General features: G+C 42.2%; 1 protein-coding gene across 3 annotated transcripts in view; it reads right to left on the bottom strand.

Annotated features, from left to right (window-relative positions):
* Positions 1–576: 576 nt before the first annotated feature.
* The window catches only part of ECPAS (Ecm29 proteasome adaptor and scaffold), a 60,592-nt gene continuing 37,629 nt past the window's right edge, over positions 577–23,539 (bottom strand). For 2 of the 3 annotated variants that reach the window (XM_072359676.1, XM_072359678.1), the window contains 25 exons: positions 23,329–23,474; positions 22,087–22,141; positions 21,225–21,339; positions 20,198–20,263; positions 19,966–20,083; positions 18,279–18,446; positions 17,348–17,427; positions 16,477–16,582; positions 15,440–15,487; positions 14,338–14,459; positions 12,980–13,130; positions 12,045–12,110; positions 10,184–10,273; positions 10,013–10,079; positions 8,951–9,042; positions 8,780–8,846; positions 8,356–8,547; positions 7,228–7,436; positions 6,642–6,685; positions 5,909–6,101; positions 5,159–5,303; positions 4,672–4,777; positions 4,436–4,524; positions 3,768–3,839; positions 3,135–3,410 (listed from right to left, as the gene is read on the bottom strand). In XM_072359676.1, coding sequence (XP_072215777.1) covers positions 3,271–3,410; positions 3,768–3,839; positions 4,436–4,524; positions 4,672–4,777; positions 5,159–5,303; positions 5,909–6,101; positions 6,642–6,685; positions 7,228–7,436; positions 8,356–8,547; positions 8,780–8,846; positions 8,951–9,042; positions 10,013–10,079; positions 10,184–10,273; positions 12,045–12,110; positions 12,980–13,130; positions 14,338–14,459; positions 15,440–15,487; positions 16,477–16,582; positions 17,348–17,427; positions 18,279–18,446; positions 19,966–20,083; positions 20,198–20,263; positions 21,225–21,339; positions 22,087–22,141; positions 23,329–23,474 — 2,747 coding nt within the window. In that variant the 3' untranslated portion in view covers positions 3,135–3,270. Of the gene's footprint in view, positions 3,411–3,767; positions 3,840–4,435; positions 4,525–4,671; positions 4,778–5,158; positions 5,304–5,908; positions 6,102–6,641; positions 6,686–7,227; positions 7,437–8,355; positions 8,548–8,779; positions 8,847–8,950; positions 9,043–10,012; positions 10,080–10,183; positions 10,274–12,044; positions 12,111–12,979; positions 13,131–14,337; positions 14,460–15,439; positions 15,488–16,476; positions 16,583–17,347; positions 17,428–18,278; positions 18,447–19,965; positions 20,084–20,197; positions 20,264–21,224; positions 21,340–22,086; positions 22,142–23,328; positions 23,475–23,539 lie in introns of all 3 variants that reach the window. The other variant, XM_072359677.1, reaches the window with a different exon arrangement.

Raw genomic sequence — 23,539 nt, forward strand, 5'->3', positions numbered from 1 at the left:
CTTGATAGCATTTATTAAAAGCACTAAAACAGAAAACCTTTCCTTGCTTTCCTTCCTTGCTGTTTTTCACCCAACATCGCATAATTAGTCAGAATTACAGTTTGGACATGCCCCATCCCTTGATTATAGGGACAGACTCAACACATTCCAACAACATTTTACTGTGGTCCTCCCTTTGGTGTAAAACCCCATCTTGGTAGGCAGCAGCCACTCACCACAGCCCGCAGGCAGCAGGGATGGGAGCCGACCCTCACTCAGCAGCCAGGCTCCCTTCTTGGCTTGGCTGTGGAGTGACAGCGTGGCAGGTGCTGCTTCGCCCAGCAGCCAGCACACCACAATAATGCATCTGCTCTCCCCAGTCATCTGATGGGCTCCCATATATACACACAGATAAAACACACACCCATCAGATAGGAAAAAGAAAGTGCATACACATCTGTACATACAGTAAACACGCTCAGATGTAACACATTCCAGTCCCACCCCTAAAAGCTCACTTGCTCTGTATTTGGAGCAATGCTGTAGAACCAAATCATACGATTCTATGATGGGAAAAATTACCAGTTACTGCCAAGAACAGGTCATGCATCTTTTATTTAATTTTACCTTTTTGGTAAGCAACAGGGTTTTCTTTCAGTCAGTCCCTTTACATACTTTTGACAGTACAGATCGCAGTGAGTTTGATGGAGATCTTGCAACATTAGAAAACTTCTCAATATACATCCATTGAAGCAACAGCTTGTAGGTCAGAATGAGTGCTAGTGTCCAATCCGCACACTGCACTCCTGGTATACAAAGCAGCATTGCAGCAGCACAAGGATGCCCAGGCTGGGCAAAGTACAGTGTGTTTTACATAGTGCAATCACTTTTAGAGGAAAAACTCTAGGAAGGCCACATCTATTTATTTTTGAATCCTGTCATGTTTACAAACGAGGGGGGTAGAAATCAAGCCTCTGACTGAATTAACTGTCGTACAGGTAGGTTCTGTGTATAGGCACGTGCTTTAGAGAGGAGCTCTGAATCTCTTCTGTAACCACGAGAAAGACATATTGCTTTGTGATTCAGACAGTAGTAAACCATCTCTAACCTTCCTAACACTCGGCCAGAGCTGTCAAGCCAGCTGTTTTTAGAGTTCCTAGAATATGCTCTTCCCTCTAGTGTAAAATCCCCAATAAAGAAAGTCAGGCTGCCATTGACAAGTATCACGGTTCTCCTTACAGCCTTTCTACCACGGGAGGCATCGCCTCCGCACTCCAGTCCGCAGTGAAAAGATCAGACTGGTACCAGAGACCTGGAGGCTTTTGTTTTCTGTAACTGTCACTCCAACCAAATACGAAAAAAACCCAAGTCAGACAATGAACTGCTACAGCAAAGCATCACCGGTAATATTCATCTAATACAAAATAAATGAGCGCTCATGACACTACACGTCATGGTAAGCAAATCTGTCAAGACACTGTAAAGTGATTCGCCCAGTCAAGTTTTAAAATGTACACTGTGCTCAATAGTTCAACCTACACGTAAACAAAGAGCAGCTCCCTGCCAACGAGGTGTGAATCAAAGTGTTTATAGCACCAGCTCCCAGCACCAAGAAGTTGCTCGCTGACCAGCCCTAGTGTACAATGCATTAGTGCTCGCTGAGGGTGCTGCTACACGACAGCCACAGTGGGACAGCTCTGCCCATTTCCGCAGACATTTTCTTACCTGATGCATCAAAACTACGTTCCTCCCTTCCCATGGACAAAGCCAGACAGCTGGGTGTCACAGTACCAGGAAATACTGAACGGGGAATGGCACCTGAGGGAAAAGTAGGTACTGTAGACCTGATTCTGCACAGATGGACGTGGAGGAAAGGTGGCGTTATCTGAACAATTCTCACCATAACAGATCCTCTCTGAAAGGAGCTCCATGGATCGTAAGAAAATAAACAGGCTTTCCTGTGCTGGAAACCATGGACATGGTGGTACCCACAAAAATGATCTTATTTCACCATCAGCAAAGCATTTTATCCCCAAAAAACGGCACACGTGGGGCTGGTCAGGTTGTGGTGCAGCGCTAACTTTATGCTATGAAAAGTCTGTTGCTGTAGTGGTCAGGTTTGTCGTTCATCTGAGAAGGGCAACAAGGGGCAGGCAGCACGGCCACAGCATCAAATAGCAATTTTACTCCACGTTAATGCAGATTTAATCTCTCTTCTTAAGTGCAAATTAAAAAGTATTTGCTAGAAACCAGCATGACTTGGGCTGCTGAGAAACAACACACAACTCAGTTCCTTACAAATACTGACAATTCTAAATCAGTACAGGTTCCCAAAGCAAGAACAGAGTTACGAACATGAAGGGGAAAAAAAAAACAAACATTACCACTATTAAAAAAAGTCATTGCGAACTTCGAACACTCTTCAAAAACATATCTAGAAAAGGTTGTTTTCCCATTTTTTGTTTGTTTGTTTTTCCTGCAGCTGAGGAGTGTCCATGCAAAACAATTCTGAGAAGAGCAGTGTTCCACCTGGGCACCAAAGAGGCCCAAACATTGTCCCACATAGCTCAGTAAAGTGCTCTCTTGTGCATCCTTTGAGGAAGAAAGTTCTCATTCAAAGTTTGGGAGGCCGAGGTTACAGCTGGGGAAGGCAAAGCCTCGGTCAATCCATTCTGAGGTCAGAGAAGAAGGAGAGAAGCTAACAGTACTCTGCCTTTCGTAGCTCATGGACAAGAGGCTGCAAGGGAGGAGCAAACAGGAGAAGCAGATGAAACGCTGCCCCTGGAAGCCACAGGAGTACAAACAACACAGACCTCAGGGGCAGCGTTTCGTTCTTTACGGGTCATGAACACTAGCCCTGCTGCAGAGTCTCGGTGACACCAGGTGACAGATCTCCACACATGAGATCAGTGAAAATCAAACACACTTTTCACCTCCTGTGCTGGTGGCTTTTTCAAGGATTGCTTTGAAGGACAGCGGGGATCTGAGTAACATTCTTTTGCTGATTTAAAGGGAAATAAAAGCATCTTGCCCTCAACGTTTTTTTATGTTGCACAACGAGGAACATTCTAGGGCAGATCATTGAGAGGTATTTACTGACAGAATACTAACTAATAATAAGCTCAAAAGAGTAAAAGTAACATTAATGGGGAACAGAACTTAAGGCATGTTTTATTTTGGCCAGGAATGATGCATGCTACAGAGTAATCTTCATTTTCCCACTTGGTTTTCAGACCACTGCACTTTTTTTGTTTGTTTTACATGGCACTTTGTAGTTTATGTTTTTACAATTTAGTTTAGATGTTCAAGTGTTTTCTTCAATATAAATGCCTTCTCCTGTAGCTCAGGTCTGCTGTCTGACGCCATTGTAGATAAAGAGTGGATGAGGTGCTCTCTGCTTTCTGGTTTCAGGCTTTCCCACTGTTTAGACTCTGTGCAGATAGAGAACGACACCAGGCATGAATACTGCTATGCCAAAAGTCCACACCAACAAGTGGCCCCCATCCCCACACAGGCTGAAGGAGAACTTGCTCACATATCATTCACAGTGACCATGCTTGGTTCAACCTGAACAGTCTGCTTTAGATCCAACTTTATCCACATTTGCTTCAAACTCTCTTCAAGTTTTCCCAGTCAACAAACAGCTGACCGGGAAAAAACCTAAGTCCCAATACACCACTAAATCTCTCAGAACAGAAGGTAATTCTCTCTCTCCTCTTCCAGGCTACACAGCCATGTGCTTTTCTTTACCCCACAGCAATTCTCCCACACGGTAAGAGCAGTCTCACCTTGCAGTCTGGTGAGCAGTAGCTGTATCACAGACAAAGCTTCTGTTCTGACGGACGTGTAGCTTTTGTTTTCTAAGGGATTTAAAAACAGCAATAACAAGATAAAAACAACTGACCTCAGAACCAAAGGGACACCTGCTGTACGCAGAGCAGTCACCACCATGGTCTGAAGACTGCTCATAGCGCAGCTTATTCACACTGCCAGACTGCAGCTCTACCCTGTCAGACACCTCTGAATGGCGGAATGTGACCAAGGAGAGCCTAACAGGTCCCCTAAGCCCTGTGCATCAGCCTCCCATTAACACAGGTCTACTGCTCCTTGCACGTGCTGAATGGCAGCAAGGCTCAAATACCTGCAATTTGATGATAAATAACCTCTGTGCATCACAGACTCTTCCTCTGCTACCATGTAAGGGCTATAAATCATCCAGATTTTAACAAACAGCACTTAGTGATGGTACACAAGCACGAGAGGAATTAACTTCCCTGGGAACAGCATGTTGTACTGCACCATTTTCAGCAGCTACTGCAGAGCAAGGCAGGATGAGGTGCTATCTCTGGCAGCCTACACTTATTCTGCACTTTCTCTGCTAGCCAGCAACCAAAGGAGAAATGTATTAACATGCAATTCATTATCAACCTTAAGCTGGGCACCATCACCCACTTACCTAAAGAATGGGTGATAGATGAGCAGGTTTCCAACAGTATTTCTGCCAGTGCCTCGGGGTCTGCATGCTCCTCCTCAAACAGCACCAGCCTGTCAAATGCAGAAGCAGTCACTCCGTATCACTGGGACAGAGATCCACTCTACCTTCCTCTGAGAATCACTGCATGCCTTTCATAATGTAACAGCTTGAAGCAGTAAAGAAACATATCTGAAGGGAATGGCAGAAGGGAGTATTACCTCTGAAAGTAGGCATTCATGGCTTGCAGCACTCCAAGCTGCACTTTCCACGTGCTGAGTTTCAGATGGTCACACATTAACTTGCAAAACTCTTGGCGATAGCAACCTACAGAATAGCAAGGAATTGTGTCACTGTTGTGTCACAACAGGGAAAGGCAGAAGGAATCAGTTCCTGCCCTGTGTCCTACATTCCTTATCCTGTACTCAAGTGACATCATCCTAGATGTGCAGCATAGCACCAAGTCAATGCTGCAACAAACGGCTCCAGAAATCTTCACCCACCAAGGCGGGGCACCATGCTCATTAAGAAGCACTGGAAGAAAAGCAACTTCCTTCTTTCCCACTAATAAAAGTACCCTGTTGTTTGTCCAGTATATCCACAGATCTTCTCAAAAGCTTACCCACACCAAATACAATCTCTAGGACCCTCTTTCCTCCCCCTCCTCCTTTGAAGGGAGGGATTTCAGAGCTCAGACAGATGACTCACGCTGCGTCTCTGGGCTCCTTGGCCAGGCTTTGCCCAGGGTCTCGAAGGCACAGAGCAGGGACTCCATCTGCACCTCCCTCTCTCTCGCATCCTCATCCTCTTCGTCGAGCTTTGGTAAACTTGCACCCACATTCTCAAAGGAGTTCTGCGGAGGTGAGGAAGGCATGACAGACAGGGAACAAGGGCAGGCTAACCACACACTTCAGTTCAACCCATCTTCCCTTGCAGCTAGTGCGGCCAGTCCCTGCACCCAGCCAGAACCCCCATAGAGAGGAATATGGCCTCCTTGGCTACCAGTGCCCCAGAACTGCCAGCAATCTGCAGAAGTGCATGGAAAGCCTCCGTAGCCTTGTACACAAACAACTCCCAGTGCTGAGAGTCTGAATCACAGACCTGTAAAGCACTGCAAAAGATCAAGGGAAGCATTTTCTACAGCTTCCTAGGAGTGCCCTGCTGCCTGCAGAGCAGCCAGGAAATTAACTTTCTAATGCAGTACTGATGCAATGCTGGATGCCACAAGATAGAGTCTGCCTAGAGGACTACTGGGCTAATTTCAAATCTGGGGAGTACAGCCACAGCCTTCCCAGGGCTCATGAATAGTCTGGTAGTCATCCCTAACTAGGATTTAGCTGAGTGCAGCATCCTCCTCACACTGCCTTCTCTGCAGAAATTTGCCTTTAACCTCATCAGCCAGACCACTGCTACTTGGTTGTTTTGAAAGAGTGAAAACCCAAGAAGCTGAACCATCACCTTCTTTATCATGGGGAAGATGATATCTGCCAGCTCCTGGAACCGGTCTTCCTTCGTTGCCTGCAGCACTGCAGCCATGCAGCGTAGTGCCACCATCTTGTACTTCACGTTCTCCTTCCGACACTCCTTCAGTACCGCCTGGACAACATCACTGATGCTGGGCTGGCCAGGCATCGACTTCTGTAGCTCTGCACTGCAACACCAACACACACAGAGATGTATTAGACTCATATGAGCCCCAAACACAACTTTTTCCAGAGATCACAAGCAATTCCCATGTTAAGACATTGGGCTGCATACCAACATTAACTAAAGCTACATTGCCACATTCTTCTTCACTGTTACCCTGTCTATTCTGCCTGAATTTCCTTCCTGCTTTTCCATGCATATTTTTAATGCACTCTTCTTCCCCCTTCTCCTTTCTCTTTTCCCTTTTAAGGAACTGATCTTTCCCCTTCGTCTCTTTTTTTAGCAATTCTGGCCTTTAGACATCCTCTTCCCCCAAATCAACCGTTAACTCTGTAGATTCTTGTGAAGCACCATTTGTGCCTTCCAGCCCTCACCAGTGACCACATATAGACAGAAGTGGAAAGAAACTCCTCACATACTGATGCTACTTAGAACTTGCAGAAGAGCACGGAGACGCAGCGTCTTCCATGCACCTCAGCCCTGTGCAGCAGCCTCCTTTTTGACACCCCAGATCCCAAGGGTACCACTTTTTCAAGATACTCACTTGCAGGCAGAGACGACACTGGTGATAGCCTTTAACAGCTCCTCCTGCAATGAGAAAAATGGATATCATTGAGAAACACTCCACAACCAAACAATGCAGTCCTGCTGTGCAAAAACATCCTTTGCACATTGTGCCAGAGGCACTGAGGATGCATGTCTGTGATTCCAGCCTAAAGAAGCCACATGTCACACTTTACACTCCTCCTGTGCTGCTGTAGTGGCCTTGCATTGAACAGCACTGTAAATGGGCCCTTCTGTACCTCTGAGCATAAGGTAGACCCCCTTAAAGCTAGAAGATGGTGCAGCAAATGATACTAAATTTGGAGGATCTGCTGACTCCCACCACAGCTGAGAGATGTTGCAGAGATAAATAGGAGAGTTCGGCAATCACCAACCACACAAGCATTAATAAGTGCTGGATTTTGTACCTGGGATGTGGAACTTTTGTATACACTAAGGGCAGGGCAAACACTAGGCTCCCTAAACCTGATTTCCTGTATGTTGTCCCCTGTAATAAAGAACACTGCACTTCCTGCTTCAAGACTGAGTGCTGGACTAACACTTGCAAGGTGACAGTTCCTTTTTACCTTTCCAGTCCACGTTCTCCCTGGGAGGCCCTGCAGCAGTGCAGACAGCACTATTCCCAGATGTGGAGGTACAAGGGAGCCGGTCTGTTTGGCAATGGATGCCATGGCAGCTGCTCCCTGAGCTTTCATCTTCCAGGACTGGGACTGCAAAGCCTTCTGCGTAATGGCTATCAGTTCCTGCATATACAGCCTGATGCCACCCTGAGTACCTGCATAACAAACAAAAGAAGACCATAGTTTTACCACAAAATGAACAAACACCTCATCTTAAAGAAAAAAAACGGGAGTGGGTAATAAGCAATTAAAGAGTCCTGTGGGGGTTTTTTGTTTGTTTGGTTTTTATTGTTTTCCATAAACAGTATACTGGTAATTCCTATTTTATGCAGTGCAGCAAAGAATTCTTCCCACGTTTATTGAAGACCGATTCTCCCTTCTCAATTAATCTTCTTGCAAATAAAATCTTTGGACTTTCGTACCAAGATAAAAAGCTTTCCACGTGGCAGACACTAAGCACTGCATCAGTCAGCTTCTAAGGGAATGTTACTTTTATTTCACCTTCAAGGAAAGGTAACTAGAGAACCCTTCAGCCCTTTCTTTTGCTGACTAGGGGACTAAATCTGAAACTAAGTCAGAGGAGGAATGAGCAAAACTGATTTCACTTTGCATCCAGACCTCCTTCTAGAAAGCACGGCAGAACAGCCCTTCTGATTCAGTAGATACATTCACTGAAGTAAAACCACAGGCATCAGCACAAAAGGATGGCTGAGGTTCCCTCAAATTCAGAATGTGCAGCAGTCCCTAAAGACCATCATGGAAAGTTCCAAAGGTGTTCAGTTACCTGTAACATAAGGGCTGCATTACAGCAGCATTAAGTTCCTCACAATCATAAAATGGTTCTCCTGATTGTCCTTGTGCATCACCAGCTATTGACAGTACCAGTTATTTCAAATAGCCACAGAGAAGTTAACCTACCCAAGTTCCTTCAGGACAGCAAAAAATGAAAATAAGATTCCCCACATCTCTTACCATGAGGACTTCCTATAACCAAAATGGATTTCCAGAAAGCATGGTATAGTATTTCATGCCCCAGTCCACTAGAAAGCTTTTGCCTCTCCTAATGCAACTTACCAGGTACATTTTCCTGCCAAACTTCTGCCCACAGAGTAGAATCATCTTTTTCTCCTTTTTCTTCATCAGGAACCTCATGCATGCCAAGAAAAGCCAATGGCAACACCTGTTTGGCGTGGTTCTTCACTACATCCGGACTGTAGCGTCCCATAGCATGTACAGTTAAAGCACAGCCTGTCCTGTACACTGGCTCTGAAAGAGCAAAATGAACATGTGACAACTGAGAGGCAAGCATTTTTTACTTTGAAAGCTTGGTCAGCCTCTCAGTAGAGAGGAATGCAGACCACAACACATGGGAATTATTCAACGAGTCAAGGCAAGCATCACAACATAGAAACGTTTCTTTACCAGTTTATGTCAGCATCACGAACTGTTTTTTCTTTTTTATATATTCTGCAACTGAATAATCCAAGAAGAAACATACCTTCCTTTTCCATGTACCAGCTGCTGAGTTTGTGCAGTAGCTTCTCTGTGCTACTGTCCCGAGAAGTCTGTAGAAGAAAAGAGACTCAGACCACTCAAACAATTGGGGAAAAAAAAACAAACACATAACACATAAGTAAAAAGCCTAAAAATATCTCAGAGCCCTACTCACCCGGACTAGATGCCCCATAGCAAAGGCAAAAGACTTCTGTATCACACTGTTGCGGTCAGTCAGGCCAGTAAGTAAAGCACTCATAAGTTTACCTGTTGGAAGAGTTCACTTTGTCAGATGCATCATGTTTTTATTGCTGTGCCAAGAATTAGTACTGCCTGTGTTTCATTAGATCATATGAATCATAGAATCATAGAATTACCCAGGTTGGAAAAGACCTTGAAGATCAGCAAGTCCAACCACAGCCTAACCAGTACCCTAACTCTAACAACCCTCTGCTAAATCATATCCCTGAGCACCACATCCAAATGGCTCTTAAACACATCCGGGGATGGCGATTCAACCACCTCCCTGGGGAGCCCATTCCAGTGCTTAACTATCCTTTCTGTAAAGAAGTGTTTCCTAACGTCCAACCTAAACTTGCCCTGGCACAACTGGAGGCCATTTCCCCTCAGTCCTGTCACTTGTCACCAGTGAGAAGAGACCTGCCCCGCTCTCACTGTAAGCAATATGCATTTACACGTTCTCACTCTTCACATGTTTGCTTGGTTATGCATCTGACTGCTCCACGTTTACCCAAGTGCACAGTGTAATACAGCTCTCAGTGGTGGCAAAGCTCAGCTAATGCCGATGTTCTGCTACCCTTAGCCTGCAAATCTTGACTGATAATGCTCCTGTGAAACAAGCACCCTAGCTCATTAACTATTGAGTTCTTTTCCTACTTTGCAGCAAAAAATAACTCCTCCTTTTTATTGCCGAATCAATATAAATTCTCAATGTATAGAGAAGATCCACAGGACCTAAATCCTTCTTCATGGTTCTCCTGTAGCTCAAAGTGAAGAAACAAGCACTATACTTACAGCACTATACTAACACAAGCACTGCTACTGTGATCCAAAAACATCTAGAGGCAAATTTCTATCTGCTCCTCCTCAGCACTGGGGAACTCCCTCATCTTTTCTCTCAGCCTTTTCCAGGCTGGTGATGAATCCAACATTCCATAGATCTAACCCAGTACCTCTATCTCATACAACTTCAAACAACTCCAAGGAAAAACACTACCTGAATAAGGTGTCAGGTCCTGGGGACACTGTGTGGTTAGCGAGACAATTACACTGGCACAGCCTCCCTAGAAGATCGCAAGAGAAAACAAAAGATACAAAAGTATATCAGCCCCTAGTTATCGCTGTTTATACCTGCTGAGGTACAAGTCTATTAAAATCCCAGGAGTACCTTTGTGCCGAGGCCTACTCCACTTTTTATTAGTTCACACAGTTGAGGAACCAGCTCACCCAGGACAGAAACATCCAAGTACTGCAAGCTCTAGAAAAAGGGAAGAGACACACAAAAATAAAAGTGATTGTGACGGATTTCAGGTGATCCAAAGAAACTATGATGCATCCTGTAACAGAGACTGCATTGTCCCAGGCCTGTGGAGAGGTGGTTCTGTTGAAATTACTGGTCACTGGAATCAATATATTCCTGCTTTTTCAGGCTTTTTCAAAAGCTGAAATTATCACACAATAAGAATTTCTTTTGGACTGGAAAAGAAGAGGTACAAAGGGGTATCTATCTTAAGACAAAACCAAACATTTTTCTTGACTGCCTGAAAGCCTGAAGCAGTACAGTGGCCTGACCAGACAATGAAATGGCAGTAGTCAAGCTTTTAAACTGGAGAAAGCAAACAGGTGGAAAAAAAGCCACAAAAGTTTGAGAGACATTATCGGTATATCTTCTAATCACTTGTACATATGATGCCTGTGAGCAAACAAGTCTCATATTACTATTACTGTGCAGTACTGTCTGCAGAGGGGAGACTGACCCCCTAGCAAATTCAAAGATCATACATTAACTGAAGCTAACCTTCTCAGAGTGTCTGAGTCAGGTTTCCTAACAATTTATCCTACTGCCCAGTATGGTGAAGGGAGAAAGAAATAAGCACTGTATCACTTACGCAATCCACCACCTCCCAGTCTGCCCCACAACATACAGGAACAGACAAGGCTGCTCACAAACCAGATCATTTTCATGGTACTCCAGGGAAGATGCACTATCCCATCCTTTCCCTAACATATCTCAAGCACTGACAAGAACAGCACGACTGTCCTGAAGGGGCAGAGGTATAGCCAGGAAGAAGGACAACAGCAGCTGTTCCAGCCTGCAGGGCATCCATGAGTACACTTTTACATGGAGCCTTTCATCCCCAACCACTTCACACACTATTTATAGAGAGCACTCCACCTGACACCAAAATGCAGCTCCCTCTGGCACAGAGGCCCAAGAGCTCCAAATGCTGCTGCGTGCAGGAGAACTTGCTGTTGTTATTTTTCTGCAAGTGAAGAGAATAGCTCTGTTGGCTTTTCTTCTCCTAAAACTTGCTCAGTGCTCACACACCCTTGCCTGCTCTCACATCCCTGCCTGTACAAAGCATCCAAGCAGAAAACAGAGAGTCTTTTTCTTTAGAAACAGGCAGGTTGTTACAGAGACCAGGAGGGTCTACCAAACCCTACAGCACAGTGCCTCAGCATCAGGAACTCCTCCAGCAGCAAACTACAGTAACAAACTCCAGCTACAGTCAGCGCTTCCATTGACACTGGCATTTTTTTTAAAACATCCCCAAGATCTAAAGCACAACCAACATCCAGGTGAACTTATCTAAGGCAACACAAGGCATGTACTAGACATCATTTGTGTTTGAAGAACAATGACTATCATCAGCCTGAGGCCAGGTGTGCAGTTTTGTTGAACTGTAGGCCAGAGATGAAAAGAAATGGCAAAAAGCAAAACACAGAATCAGCTGAGCTCCCACCCAAGGAAAAGCATTTGTAAGAAACCCTCTTCACCAAAATCAGGTTCTCAGGTGGAAAAACATTCTAATTCCAAGTGGAACCACAGCCATTTATAACTGATGAGAGGAGCAAGCTGTGACTATAGGATAAGAAGAATCCACATGTGAAAAAGATGAACAGACATGTACACACAGAGATGATAAAGCAAAGCCTGAAGAGAAATTCTACAAATGCCCCTACTCCAACTTCCACTCTTCTTCTACCATATATATTAAAACTGGAAACTTCTCGAATCAAACAATTACCATGTTAATGGTTTCCATCATGGGAGATGACTTGACAGCACTAAGTCTGGCACTATCCATTGCAGTCTAAAGAAAAGAAAGAAAAAAAACAAGAAAAAGTTAATTCAACCTGAAAGGCCAAAATTATGTGTAACTCACTACCTTTTAAACTCAAGCCAAAAATCCATTTCAAATACATCCAGTCAGAAAGTGATCATTTCTACAAACTGTTAACATTTTCTCTTTCAGAAACAGCTGGATGCTGTAGTTGGAGCACAGGAGGTGCACTATATGATTCTGATGATGGACAAACGAAAATGGGGAAGAAAACAAAAAGACTTACTCTGTCCTATTGTTTACTACCTTCTAGTTGACAGAAGAGCAGAGTTTGCTCCCTTCCTCTTCCCACAATAAAAGTAGCTGAATTTGCTCCTGAACAGTAGGGTTCCAGTTACTTCCCCAGAAGGCTGTGACTGATTAATATGGTTCTTCAAGATAGATTAAAAGGACACTGCTGAAAACACCCAGCTCCAGCCTGTATTGCTGCAGCATGCCTTCTAACTTATGTTACAAGAAGCCATGCAATTAAGCCCCTAGGAAAAGCAGTAGCAAAGTCTGATAGTACAGTTGCATTATTAGACTCTTTGCCTGTTTCACACTTGCATACAGAGCTGAAGTGATGCTTAACAATACTTTTTACCAAGACTGTTCTTCACTTCCTGAAATACACAGCTGCCTAGGGACTAAAAAAAATCCCAACACTTCCTCCTCCCACCAAGAAAACCCCCAAACCTGTTCATCCAGATTCCAATGATTAAATTAGTTTAGCAACACTTTAGTCATTCTCCTTCACCTCTACCTCTCAAATCTGCTACTTTCTGCTCACAAATAAGATTCAAAGATATAACTTTGCTCTTTCTGCTCTGTTGATAATTTCCATTAATAATTGCACTTACTTTCTCCTGATCTGTTGCACAGAGACTTAAGTAATTGAGGACCTGAGGCTCCAGTGCACTCAAGGCCTCCAGCAGGGCTGGGATAAGTTTTGGTGCATGAGGTTTCAGCATAGATCCAGCACTTTTACTGATCTTCACAAGAGTGTTAATGCTGGAAGAAGAATAAAGTGAAAATCAACATAGAAACATACAGCTTTGGTTGAAAGAAATCTCTGGTATACTTCAATACAGCACCAAAAAACGGTCAGTTCAGATCACAGGTATGCCAATATATCTGCATCTATAAAGTGTTCTGATTAGGTAGTAGCAGATACTAGCCCTGAGCCTCTAAGCTATTCTATGCTTTGCATGCAGATTGCTTAGATTAGCCAGGGTATCACAAAGGGCAAAGTACTACAGACAATTGCAGGAACAAATAACATGTTTCAAAAAAGGTTCTGAGCAAAGTCAGCCAAGAGAAATCAACAGTTTCTCCCCAAGAAAAACACAATTACAATGATCTGTTCTAATCCCATTTGTCAGTCTGAAATCTTTAGATCTTTCAGGATGCACTCTGACAGTGTTTTCAAACCTTAAAAAGAATGAAAGAAAAAAATCACTGTTTGTTTGGAGCTTTCTAACCTTCCTAGGTCATCATGATCAATAAAATAAAATTGTTCCTCAGGAGACCAGCTATGGTTCAGGTCTGATGTAAATGAAGAAATGAATAAGGTTATCAAGTGACAAGCATGAGAATTCCCTACGTATCAAGGAACATCATAACACTGAATGGCATAACACATCTCTGAACAGTGTGACCAAACACAGTTGCCTCTGCAACATGTACTGTCATTACTCACATCTAGACATGAAATAAGACCTGTTTTTCCTGGAACTATCATAGGATTTTTTTGTTTGTTTACAAGTAGATGAGATGTCACTTCTGAAGGATAATCTCCATCAGAAAAATACCCTACAGATCAGTTTGCCACTTGTGCCAGGACAAAAGAACTCTCTCCTGAGTACTGAATCTGCACATCTGCAGAAAGGTAGGATATTTCAAGGTCAAAGTGTATAACTAGTTAATATTGTTATCTTCATTTGTTTAAATAAGATGCTTCTAAAATACACATATATAGCTCCCTGTTAGAATTCAGTGGGTTCAGTATGAAGGCTGTTTTGAGGAGAAATTTGTGACTTCAAAGACAAAGAATGCTTTGCATGTCTGGTGAATTAGCTGGGTCTCTTTGGCACAAATCACAGAATCATCAAGGATGGGAAAGATTACTAAGATCACCTATCCCAAACATCAACCCTTTCCTACCATGCCCAAATCATACATAAAGTCAACCCAGTAAGTTTGCAGGCGCAAAGCTAACCTGAGAGACCGGACTTCAGCAACGGTGCTGACTATTCCTTTATCTAGGAGACAAGGGAGCAGTACAGCTATTGTCTTCTGACCGGCAGCTCCTTTGGAGGGATCACACATCTTCACACAAACCTGGAGACAGATCAGAATTGCTATTACAAGCTTGTACAAATTTCTTGCTTGTATTTAATGAAAGCACCTTTTGAGTCAAACAGTAGAAGTCAACTACATAAACAACTCTCAAAGAAACCCAAGCTCTGCTACACGTTCATTCTTCTCTCCAGAAAGTATTCAGACCCTAAACCATGTTCTTAAAGATGCTTCAGCTACAGTCAGCTACCAGCAAAGGCAAATCCCAAGAGGTGCTGATCTGCACCTGAACGGAGACGTGCTACATGAAGTCTAAGCTCAGGGACTGCCCTTCTAGGCCACACAGATTCAACTGTTCCACAAGATCAGGCTGCAAACCCCATGTCAGAGCAGACTCTGCAATTATAACAGCACTGTGTTTTGACCAGATCACCACTTCTGCCATTGAATTTTCATGGTGCATACATGGCCGAGTTATGATTTCAAACACAGTTCTTATGATCTGTTACCATTTCCACTGATTTGACCTTTTAGAAGAATATCAAGCAGAACAAAGTGATATGTGGACTATCCCCAGCATATTTTGTCAACAACTGCATCAGACAGTAAACTTCAGATTGGACTACTTTATTTCTCATCAGGTTTTACTGGGCTTGGTCAGCAACATCTTGCTGCGGATACAAAATGTTCCCTTAAACCTCACCCCCAAGTGGGGAAAAAAAGTAGGAGAAAGAACCACCAGTTCAGTATCTCCCTCCTGTGGCTGTAGAGAATGTAGCATTGTGTCAGCCTCAAACACCAGAACTGCACCAACATCAACAAAAGTAAGTATGAGTATGTGGCCAAGCTTATTACAATTGCCTTTTAAGATACTGTTCTGTTTATCACTGTCTTATCCTAGACAATTCCCCAAGATGACAGCCCGTTGTAAAAAGGCCATTCCTTTAGAGATTAAAAGGAATGTATTACCATAGACATTCAGAACATGCATGCATCTGTGTACAAGTGACGAGATTTTTTACCTTGCTTAAGGTTTTTAAGGCTAGTTCTGCTGCCTTCCGCACAGACTCCTAAAAAAAACCAACAACAAGAAACCAACTAAATAACATTTTTACTAGTTTTATAGCTTCCATATCATGATGCACTCACTGATAAGTGTAACACTAGTACTGTTAAGACTATATTCATGGCTGACACTTAAAACTTTCAAAGAAATTTCAAAGCAGCAAGTATCCAGTCAAATCAGCACTGACCTGGTGGCACACGACTCCACTACCAGTCAGACTCTCACTTTACCTGCAGTAATGAATTACCAAGCATTGAGCAAAACTCCTGTGTACTGAAACACATCACTGACATTGGTAACTTCTTTGGATGCTCTGAGAATTCTGGCCTGTCACAAACAGGCTTTTCCAAAGTTTGTTTTCCAGGTAAAATTTAGGAATTTAGTGTCCCACAGACCCATTCCAAAAGGCAGCATGCAGGTAGCTGATCTCCTTTGGAGGCTAATATTTTCCATTAGCAATAAGGCTAAGTTAGCATTCTGTGCCAGTTAGTTTGAGTGCCCCAGAACTTTTCTAACACGGTGAGTTTACTGGCATAAGAGCAACTTCCTCGTACACAGCACAGTTTGGGAAACAGTCCAGCCCTCCTGCAGCTGGAAGATCTGGATCCAGAAAAAACACAAGCTCTAGCATGGGAGGACCTGAGGACTCTGACTTCCTATCTGCAAGGCATTTAAGCACACAAGCAGTCCAAAATAAATGTTTCTATACTTGAGAACACACTTAGGAATTGTTTCATATCCAGGAAAACTTGCTGAACCTTTGAGAGTAAGGACAACAAGAATTAAAGCTAACACTTAAAAACATGAGAAAAACATATATAATTCATTAGAGAGCGTGGAAATTTTAACTGCAAAGGGCCTGAACCTGTAGTCTGCTTAACACAGAACTTGCATTAGCTTCAACTCGATTTCTCAAAGAATCTCTTCTCAACACGTCAGAGTCTGATCACTACTTTTTGTCAAGGATTCCAGTTCAATTTACAGTTCCATTACCTTAATGTCATCTTGCACTCTAAACAGAACTTCCCAGATTTCTGGAAGCTTGTCTATAATGTCATCCAAAGGCCTTCCTCTTAGTAGGTCATTCAGTGCAAGACAGCTGCAAACAAACAATTTCATTTTCATCACATGGTGTATTCCTTTGATATGGGTATACACACATTATAAACACAAGTAAATGATTAAAATAAACAAACAAACAAACTGTTCAACATTTCTTATTTTCCCCAAACTCTAAAATCTCTGTTACAAGAATGTCTCCTCCGGCAGAAGAGACAAACAGCCAGCTAGGCAGGTGAAATGCAAAACAGGTGGCAGCAGTAAAAAAGGCTGCTGCGGTAAAAATGGCTGTTGAAACATTCCAGTTAGGATATTGTTTCAAATTTTTTTTTCTCCAAGTACAGGATAAAAAAAAAAAAAAATAAAAATCAAACCCACAACAGTTTGAAGTCTGGAACTGAAATAAAATGGAAGTTTTCAAAACAGTGTAACCATAAACTGACATGAACAAAAAACAGTTTATTAAAAACGCTCTTCCAAGCAGTAATGTATATAGACAGACTGACAATATTTCCTAACATTAAGCAATGCTTCAGGTCCATGGAAAGCAAAAAACTTTGTATGCAGAAAGCTCCTCCTTCAGAGCATGTTGTTTAGCATTAATTCAAATTACATGCAATAAAAATTTTCAGGCTCAAAGAAGCAAACTGCTTTAAAGATTTTATCATGCTTCAAGTGTGAATTCCAAGACCGGGATCTATCCTGATAGAAGGACATGTCCTCCTCCCACACAGACTTCTTCAGGGTAACAGGTTTATGGTAAAGAAGAGCTCAAAGAAAACTCTGTTACTTCCCCTGGCAATACCTGGATTCCCTGATTCTCCACAGACTGCTGGTTAGGTTACTGATCAAATCGTCAAGAATTTCCTTCAGATACTTATCAACCTATAATTAAAAAGAAAGGAATATACTTGAGACAAGCCCAGAACATGCATCTGTTGTGCACTCCGAAGAAAGATCCTAATGAACAATATTACATGACTTCAGTCACAGCAGATGAACCAATGCTTGCCAGAACTGACTGTGCAAGTTCATTTTGACTTTGCTTTAGAAGTGCCATTCTTTGCACTGCTTCAGGGCTTAGAGACCACAATGAAAAAACTGAAGTTCTTCAGTCCTTTTCAACAGAACTGCTTAGATGCAGCACCAAACACGCATTACAGGAGAAGCAGTTGTACTCTGCCCAAGGATCAGTCAATGACTTCATAAGCCTTGATATGAGAAAGAGTTTGCAAACCCATCTCCAGTTCCTTCAGATCCAGAGTAAGGGCATATTAAGAAGTCACTTAATCCCTGAAACATGCTTGGGAAGAGTTAACCTCAAATTGATGGAATACTCTCTTCCCATAACTTTCTTCCTACTTCAGAACTAACATTTACATGTCCTTCCTCTAAGGAGTGCATCGTTAACTATAATGACTTCTCAGGAACTTCTCATATGCAATATCAGAGCAATATCACAGTGAGGAAAGACCCTACATGCAGCAGCATAAAGTCAGTCCAACTTTAACATGGACCACACAAAGTCTACAGTATCCTTCCACAATCAAGAGGCAGCACAAAGCCTGTGTGCATTCCTCACCTCATCCTTAGGTTCAACCATATCTTTCTTTAGGATAATGTCTAATCCCTTTCTACACACTTCCTCCTTTCTTAATGTACATCTTTCCCATAAGGATCTTTGAAATACTCCTGGGTTAGCAGGAACCCACCACTGTTGTTTACAGCACACTCACCATTGATTTGTCTGTGACCAGTGCATTCCAAATGCTGGTCATTGCTTGCCGAATGCCCAGGTTGGGGTCAAACTGGTAACGATAAAGCCGAGGAAGAAGCTGGGGTAAAAATGGAGCCAGCTGCTCTCCAGCCTTGGCAGCTATCACATTGAAACCAAAAGCTGCTCCCTGGAATGACAACAGAAGAACATTTGGTGAAACCATTTACTCACAACTCAGTTATCACTCCTCGGCACACCACAGTCAGTGGCAAAGCTGACTGACAGACCAGATAACAAGAGAAAAAGAACAAGAGCAGTACCAGTACACACTCTTGCCAACACTACAGTATCACAAAAATATCAAGCAGACAGTCACAATCAGGAGATAAGAAGATACTCCCACTGCAGCCCTCCCCTCCCCGCACCCTCCAACCTTTATTTGAAGATATCATTTGACACCCTTTGGCAAAGTCCTGGTAGAAAAATCACACCCATAAGGATTTGGCTATGCTTTTCCAAAATAACCTCTTACTAGGAAGGCCACTGCTTCCCTTCAACTCTGTTGCATTCAGAAGGTCTAGAAAACTAAGGAACTGAGAAATTAAAAATAAAACAAATCTATCTTAACCATGCAACTTACATTTCTGGGGATTACTGGTTTGCACATGGTTTTTCTTACTTTAAACTCAAGCACTCTTTCTTTTTTCCCCAACAGAGAGTCACTGTCAATTACAACACAGTGGAACTGATACTCACCCATGAAGCACCACATAATTTGGTAAGACAGCTTGGAAAGAAGGCAGTGCAGTAATGGCCTCTAGTGACTTCCTCTGCATTTCCTGACTTGACATGTCAAAAGCTGCTACCCAAAACCTCAGTTACAGAACTTCACAGGATAGAATATACTTTCTAGACTGTGACCCAGAAAAAACAAACTCACAGACAGGATCGCTGCTGTGATGGTGCAAGGAACCATCTGGCAAGATCCTGCAGAGCCTGCCCCACTTACTCTCCAGTAGAGGTGCCCCAGTGTTGAGAAAGGGAAGTCTTGAAAGACGTGCTGACTTGCCAAACACTGAATGGAAGCTAATGCTGGTGCTTGATTTTTGCATTAAGTAACATTTCTCAGAGACTCAAAACTTCAGGTGAGGAGCACAAAAGAACACGAAAGGTGCAATACAAAAGATGTGGCCTACATGGTATGTTCCACATAAAAGAGCATTAAAAGTGCTCTGCATACGCCCAGGAACTGAACAACTGCCTCTTATGTTTAGGAAAAAACAATGAAAAAGACAGTTGCCAAGTTAGAGCTCTAAAAAGTGTACATAAAATCTGTTTTGCTTTTTTACACAATAAAGCTCATTTTCTTTGTGAAATGTGAAAATTCACCCAGTTTTGAAAATATTATCTCACTGTCCAAAAACTTCAAGATTTTGCTTCTGAATGCTCAAATGCCAAAAAGGAAGGATCACAGCTAGTTCATAGGGTAATACAGGATGATATAACCTGTGATAATAATATTATGTTGTAAGAACTTTAATCTGTTTCTCACACTGCTTAATTTGCATTGAATAAGACACCAAAGGACCAACACATAGCCTTTACATGCAGTTATCTATGGATCATAGAACTGCTGTGAGAGAAATACAGTCACTGTTTCTAGTGCTCACAGGAAGAATGAAAGTGGTAGAAAAGCAGGAAATTACCTTCCGAGAATTCCACATGGCATGATGGTTGGCCAGATTCATAAATTTATACACCAAGTCTGGCTGATTGAGATCACTAGCAAGTGAACAAAGCTCCTTGTAGGTAGAAAGACCTTGACTTTGAAAAGCAGAAGAGAAATCAATTTTAGGGAAATTATTACTTTCAGCAGAAGAAGTACCATAATAGCTAACAGTATACTCTGTGCTTATTGACCAGTGTCAATAAACTTACCCATCTGGGGTTTTGCTCAAGCCACCCTGAAACACCACAGTTTCTCCAGTCATCTCATGTTTGGCTCTATCAGAAAAGAGGTCCAGCATTAGCTATACCAAACTCTGTCTTTGAATGTATCGCACACTACTAAGCAAGCAAATTTGTTTTTTCCCTATTATTCAGTAACTTCCTATCCTTTCAATTCCAGACCCACAAATACAAATAAATAAATATCAACCAACCAAAGGAAAAAAAATATAAATACACAGAAGTGCAAAGCCACACACTGCAAGAAACCTCATCAGCCTACATCATGTGTATAGTTAATGAGATGTGGCAGAGAGCTAGGGCTTTGCTGTGTAGTCAGAAGCAAAGTCAAAACACTGAATGATGGCTTATTTCAGGCTAGATGTAAGCTACATCAGTGGAAAGCACATCTACTTCAGAATGAAAGAAAAAACAACAAAACATTTCTACACATCTGATCTTCTCCTGTTTACCACCACTGAATCCCCCTACACTTGCAGATTAGGATTTTGTCACCAAATTAGAAAAAAGAAGGCTGTTAAGAGCACTTCCAACATAGATTCAACATGATTAACAGCCAGTAGCTCTGCAACACCAAATTTTTTTGTGCTAAACTAGACTTGCGACTACTAACAGTTCCCCTCAGCGAAGTGCATGCAAGTTAAGATTCTACTTCTACAACACTGATACTGTCCAGAGTCACTGCAGGAGCTCATTGTCCTTTGCAATTACACAGTGCAGCAAGGAGGAAATCTAACCAAACCCAAACTGATTTAAACTGCTTGAATCAGGACTGAATCATTATTTGGTAGCTCTGTTAAACTCAGAACAGAACAAATCTGGAATAGCTTCACTCACAATAAATCCAGGCTGAATTGAGAAATATCTCAGTTTGACTCCCTGGCAGTATATGGACAGTGGTTTCCCCCAGGCACAAAGCATCTCTCCCACACAAAAGAGGCACATTTTTCTTCCCATCAGACATGTAGCTCAGAGTACTTTCTAAGGCACACTGTACCTTTTCCCAGTCATAAGGGTATCAACAAGTGTGGTGACTAGCTCTTGCTGATCCTGTTCACTTCCTAGCTCATATATCAGCCCAAGACCTTTTGAAGCAACATCCTGACTAAGCTCTGCAAGAGATTTCACAAAGTGAAATTAAAGATAAGCATGTGAATAGTAATAAACACATTTCAATTACAAGATCCGACAATAAAAATCATGATTAAGAAACAAAAGCTGTGTGTTGCAGACCACAGCTCTCTGTTTCAGAGCAGATCAAGTCTGGCAACACAAGTTTTGGATTCTGAAGCAGCAACTTGCTCCTGCCCCATAAATTAAGTAGCATCTTCATATTAGCATTATCATTTGTAGCTTTGAAACAGATGAGAGCATTCCATGAGCAGCCATTATTCAGACATACTATAGGCCCCTGAACTGAAGTTCAGCAAATAGTTCCTTCTTTAACTTTGGTGAGCTCTGGTTAGACCACTGGATACCATCCTTTCCACTAGTTGCCACTGCTGGACACACAAGTCAAACATTTTTGTGTTTAAAGACAGTTTAGAGTTGCTGTCCGTACAGAACGCTGTGATACTTCTGCATAAAACAAAACAGAAGCAGCAGACTGAACAGTTTCTGGTATTACAGCCTGCAGAAGAAAATACAGAAGTACATTTACACTCTGCCTCTCATTTCTACAAGATCTAGGAATGAAAATTTTAGAAGTAATAGAAGTGGTCATTTTTTTCTTTTCTTTTCTTTTTTTTTTTTTTACAGACATGTTTTAATGCACACTGACAGAGAGGATACAGATGACTTTCTGCCTGTTGATGATTCTCTTTGACTTTTTAAGACAAATCTGTTGTGGTAGTACTTACCATCACTATCTGACAGAATTGAAACGAATGCACTTTGAATATCCTTGAGGTGAGACTGAAAGATGAGAAAGAAGGATATTATTTTTATTTCAGGTTTAATATCCTTTGTCTGATCTTAAGACAGTCGCTAACATAGACAGAGGTAACCGTATCAGTAGGGTTGTCTATTTGAGCTACAACTATGACAAAAAGTGTCATTCTTTGAGACTGGTAAGCAGCTGCCTGACTGTCATTCACCCAATGTAAGTTATTTGCCCAGCACCTTTTTAATCACAGAAATCATAGAATCACAATGTTGGAAAGGACCTATAAGATCATCTAGTCCAACCATCCTCCTTTTACCATACCTACAGAAAACCATTAAATCATATCACCTAGCTCCTTATCCAGATGCCTCCTGAACACTGTCAGAAATGGCGACTCCACCACCTCCCTTGGCAGCCATTCCAGTGCCATGTTATTAGTAAACCACATAATTTCTTTTCCTTGTTTAATATGTAGAATTAATGTGCCACAAATGAGTCATCCTCTAGGGAAGGGACATCAGCAAACAAGAGGATTTCGCTACTCCCTCAATATATACCATTAGATCAGTGTAATATGGTAAATCTATGCAGGGAAAGGATGTTCCGGTTGAGAATGCTTTTTTTCTTGTTTCTTTCTTTTGGTTGGGAATGCTTTAGGTGCCTCCTTTAGAAACCTCCACACTTTGTGATTCTCATCACAGACAAGCACTCCAAGTGCAAGATTTTTCAAACCACAATCAAAAATACCAAGTACACGAAACAAGTAACTTCTGTTTGGCAACAAAGTTGTAATGAATCCTGAAAAAAGTTCATGAAATTACACCTAGTTCTCTTCACTTTCTTCCCCTCTTAAATTTCCTTATAGTATTTTCCAAAAGGAAATCCTAATAACTATACTGTCCATCTCTTCTTCTTAAGGAAAGATGTACCGGCATTTCATCTGATAAAACAGATTTACACTGCACATACTCTGACTTGAGTACAAGTCAGATGTTAGGAAAGATGCTGAACAGCTTTGTTCATCTGATCACTATGATGTGCCCCTCCTACAAAAAGATAAGCCATGACTCAAAGACCTCAGTAAGGACCACAGCAACCCTGAAGATAAAAAGGCAATGTAAGTGAAAGAAGTGAAGGGGAAAGAAATGGACAGAAAGAAGACAGGCAGCAAAAACAGGGATGAGGAGCAGTGTCAATATAGGGACATGTTCCTTACCTTAATAGCTTTGTGTGTACTCAGCTTCTTCACCATTGACAGAAGCCAGATGCAAGCAGCTTGTCTAACATGTGGGTTGGGGCTGATAATGTGCTTATTTAAAATTAGGTCTAGGACCCAGGGAACCACATCATTTACCTTCAGATCTATATGAAATAAAGGTAGAAGGGAATTTTCAGAGTCAGACACGCATATTTTATTTCTATGACAT

The sequence above is a fragment of the Excalfactoria chinensis genome, chromosome Z (assembly GCF_039878825.1).
Source record: "Excalfactoria chinensis isolate bCotChi1 chromosome Z, bCotChi1.hap2, whole genome shotgun sequence".
NCBI classification, from domain to species: Eukaryota; Metazoa; Chordata; class Aves; order Galliformes; family Phasianidae; genus Excalfactoria; species Excalfactoria chinensis.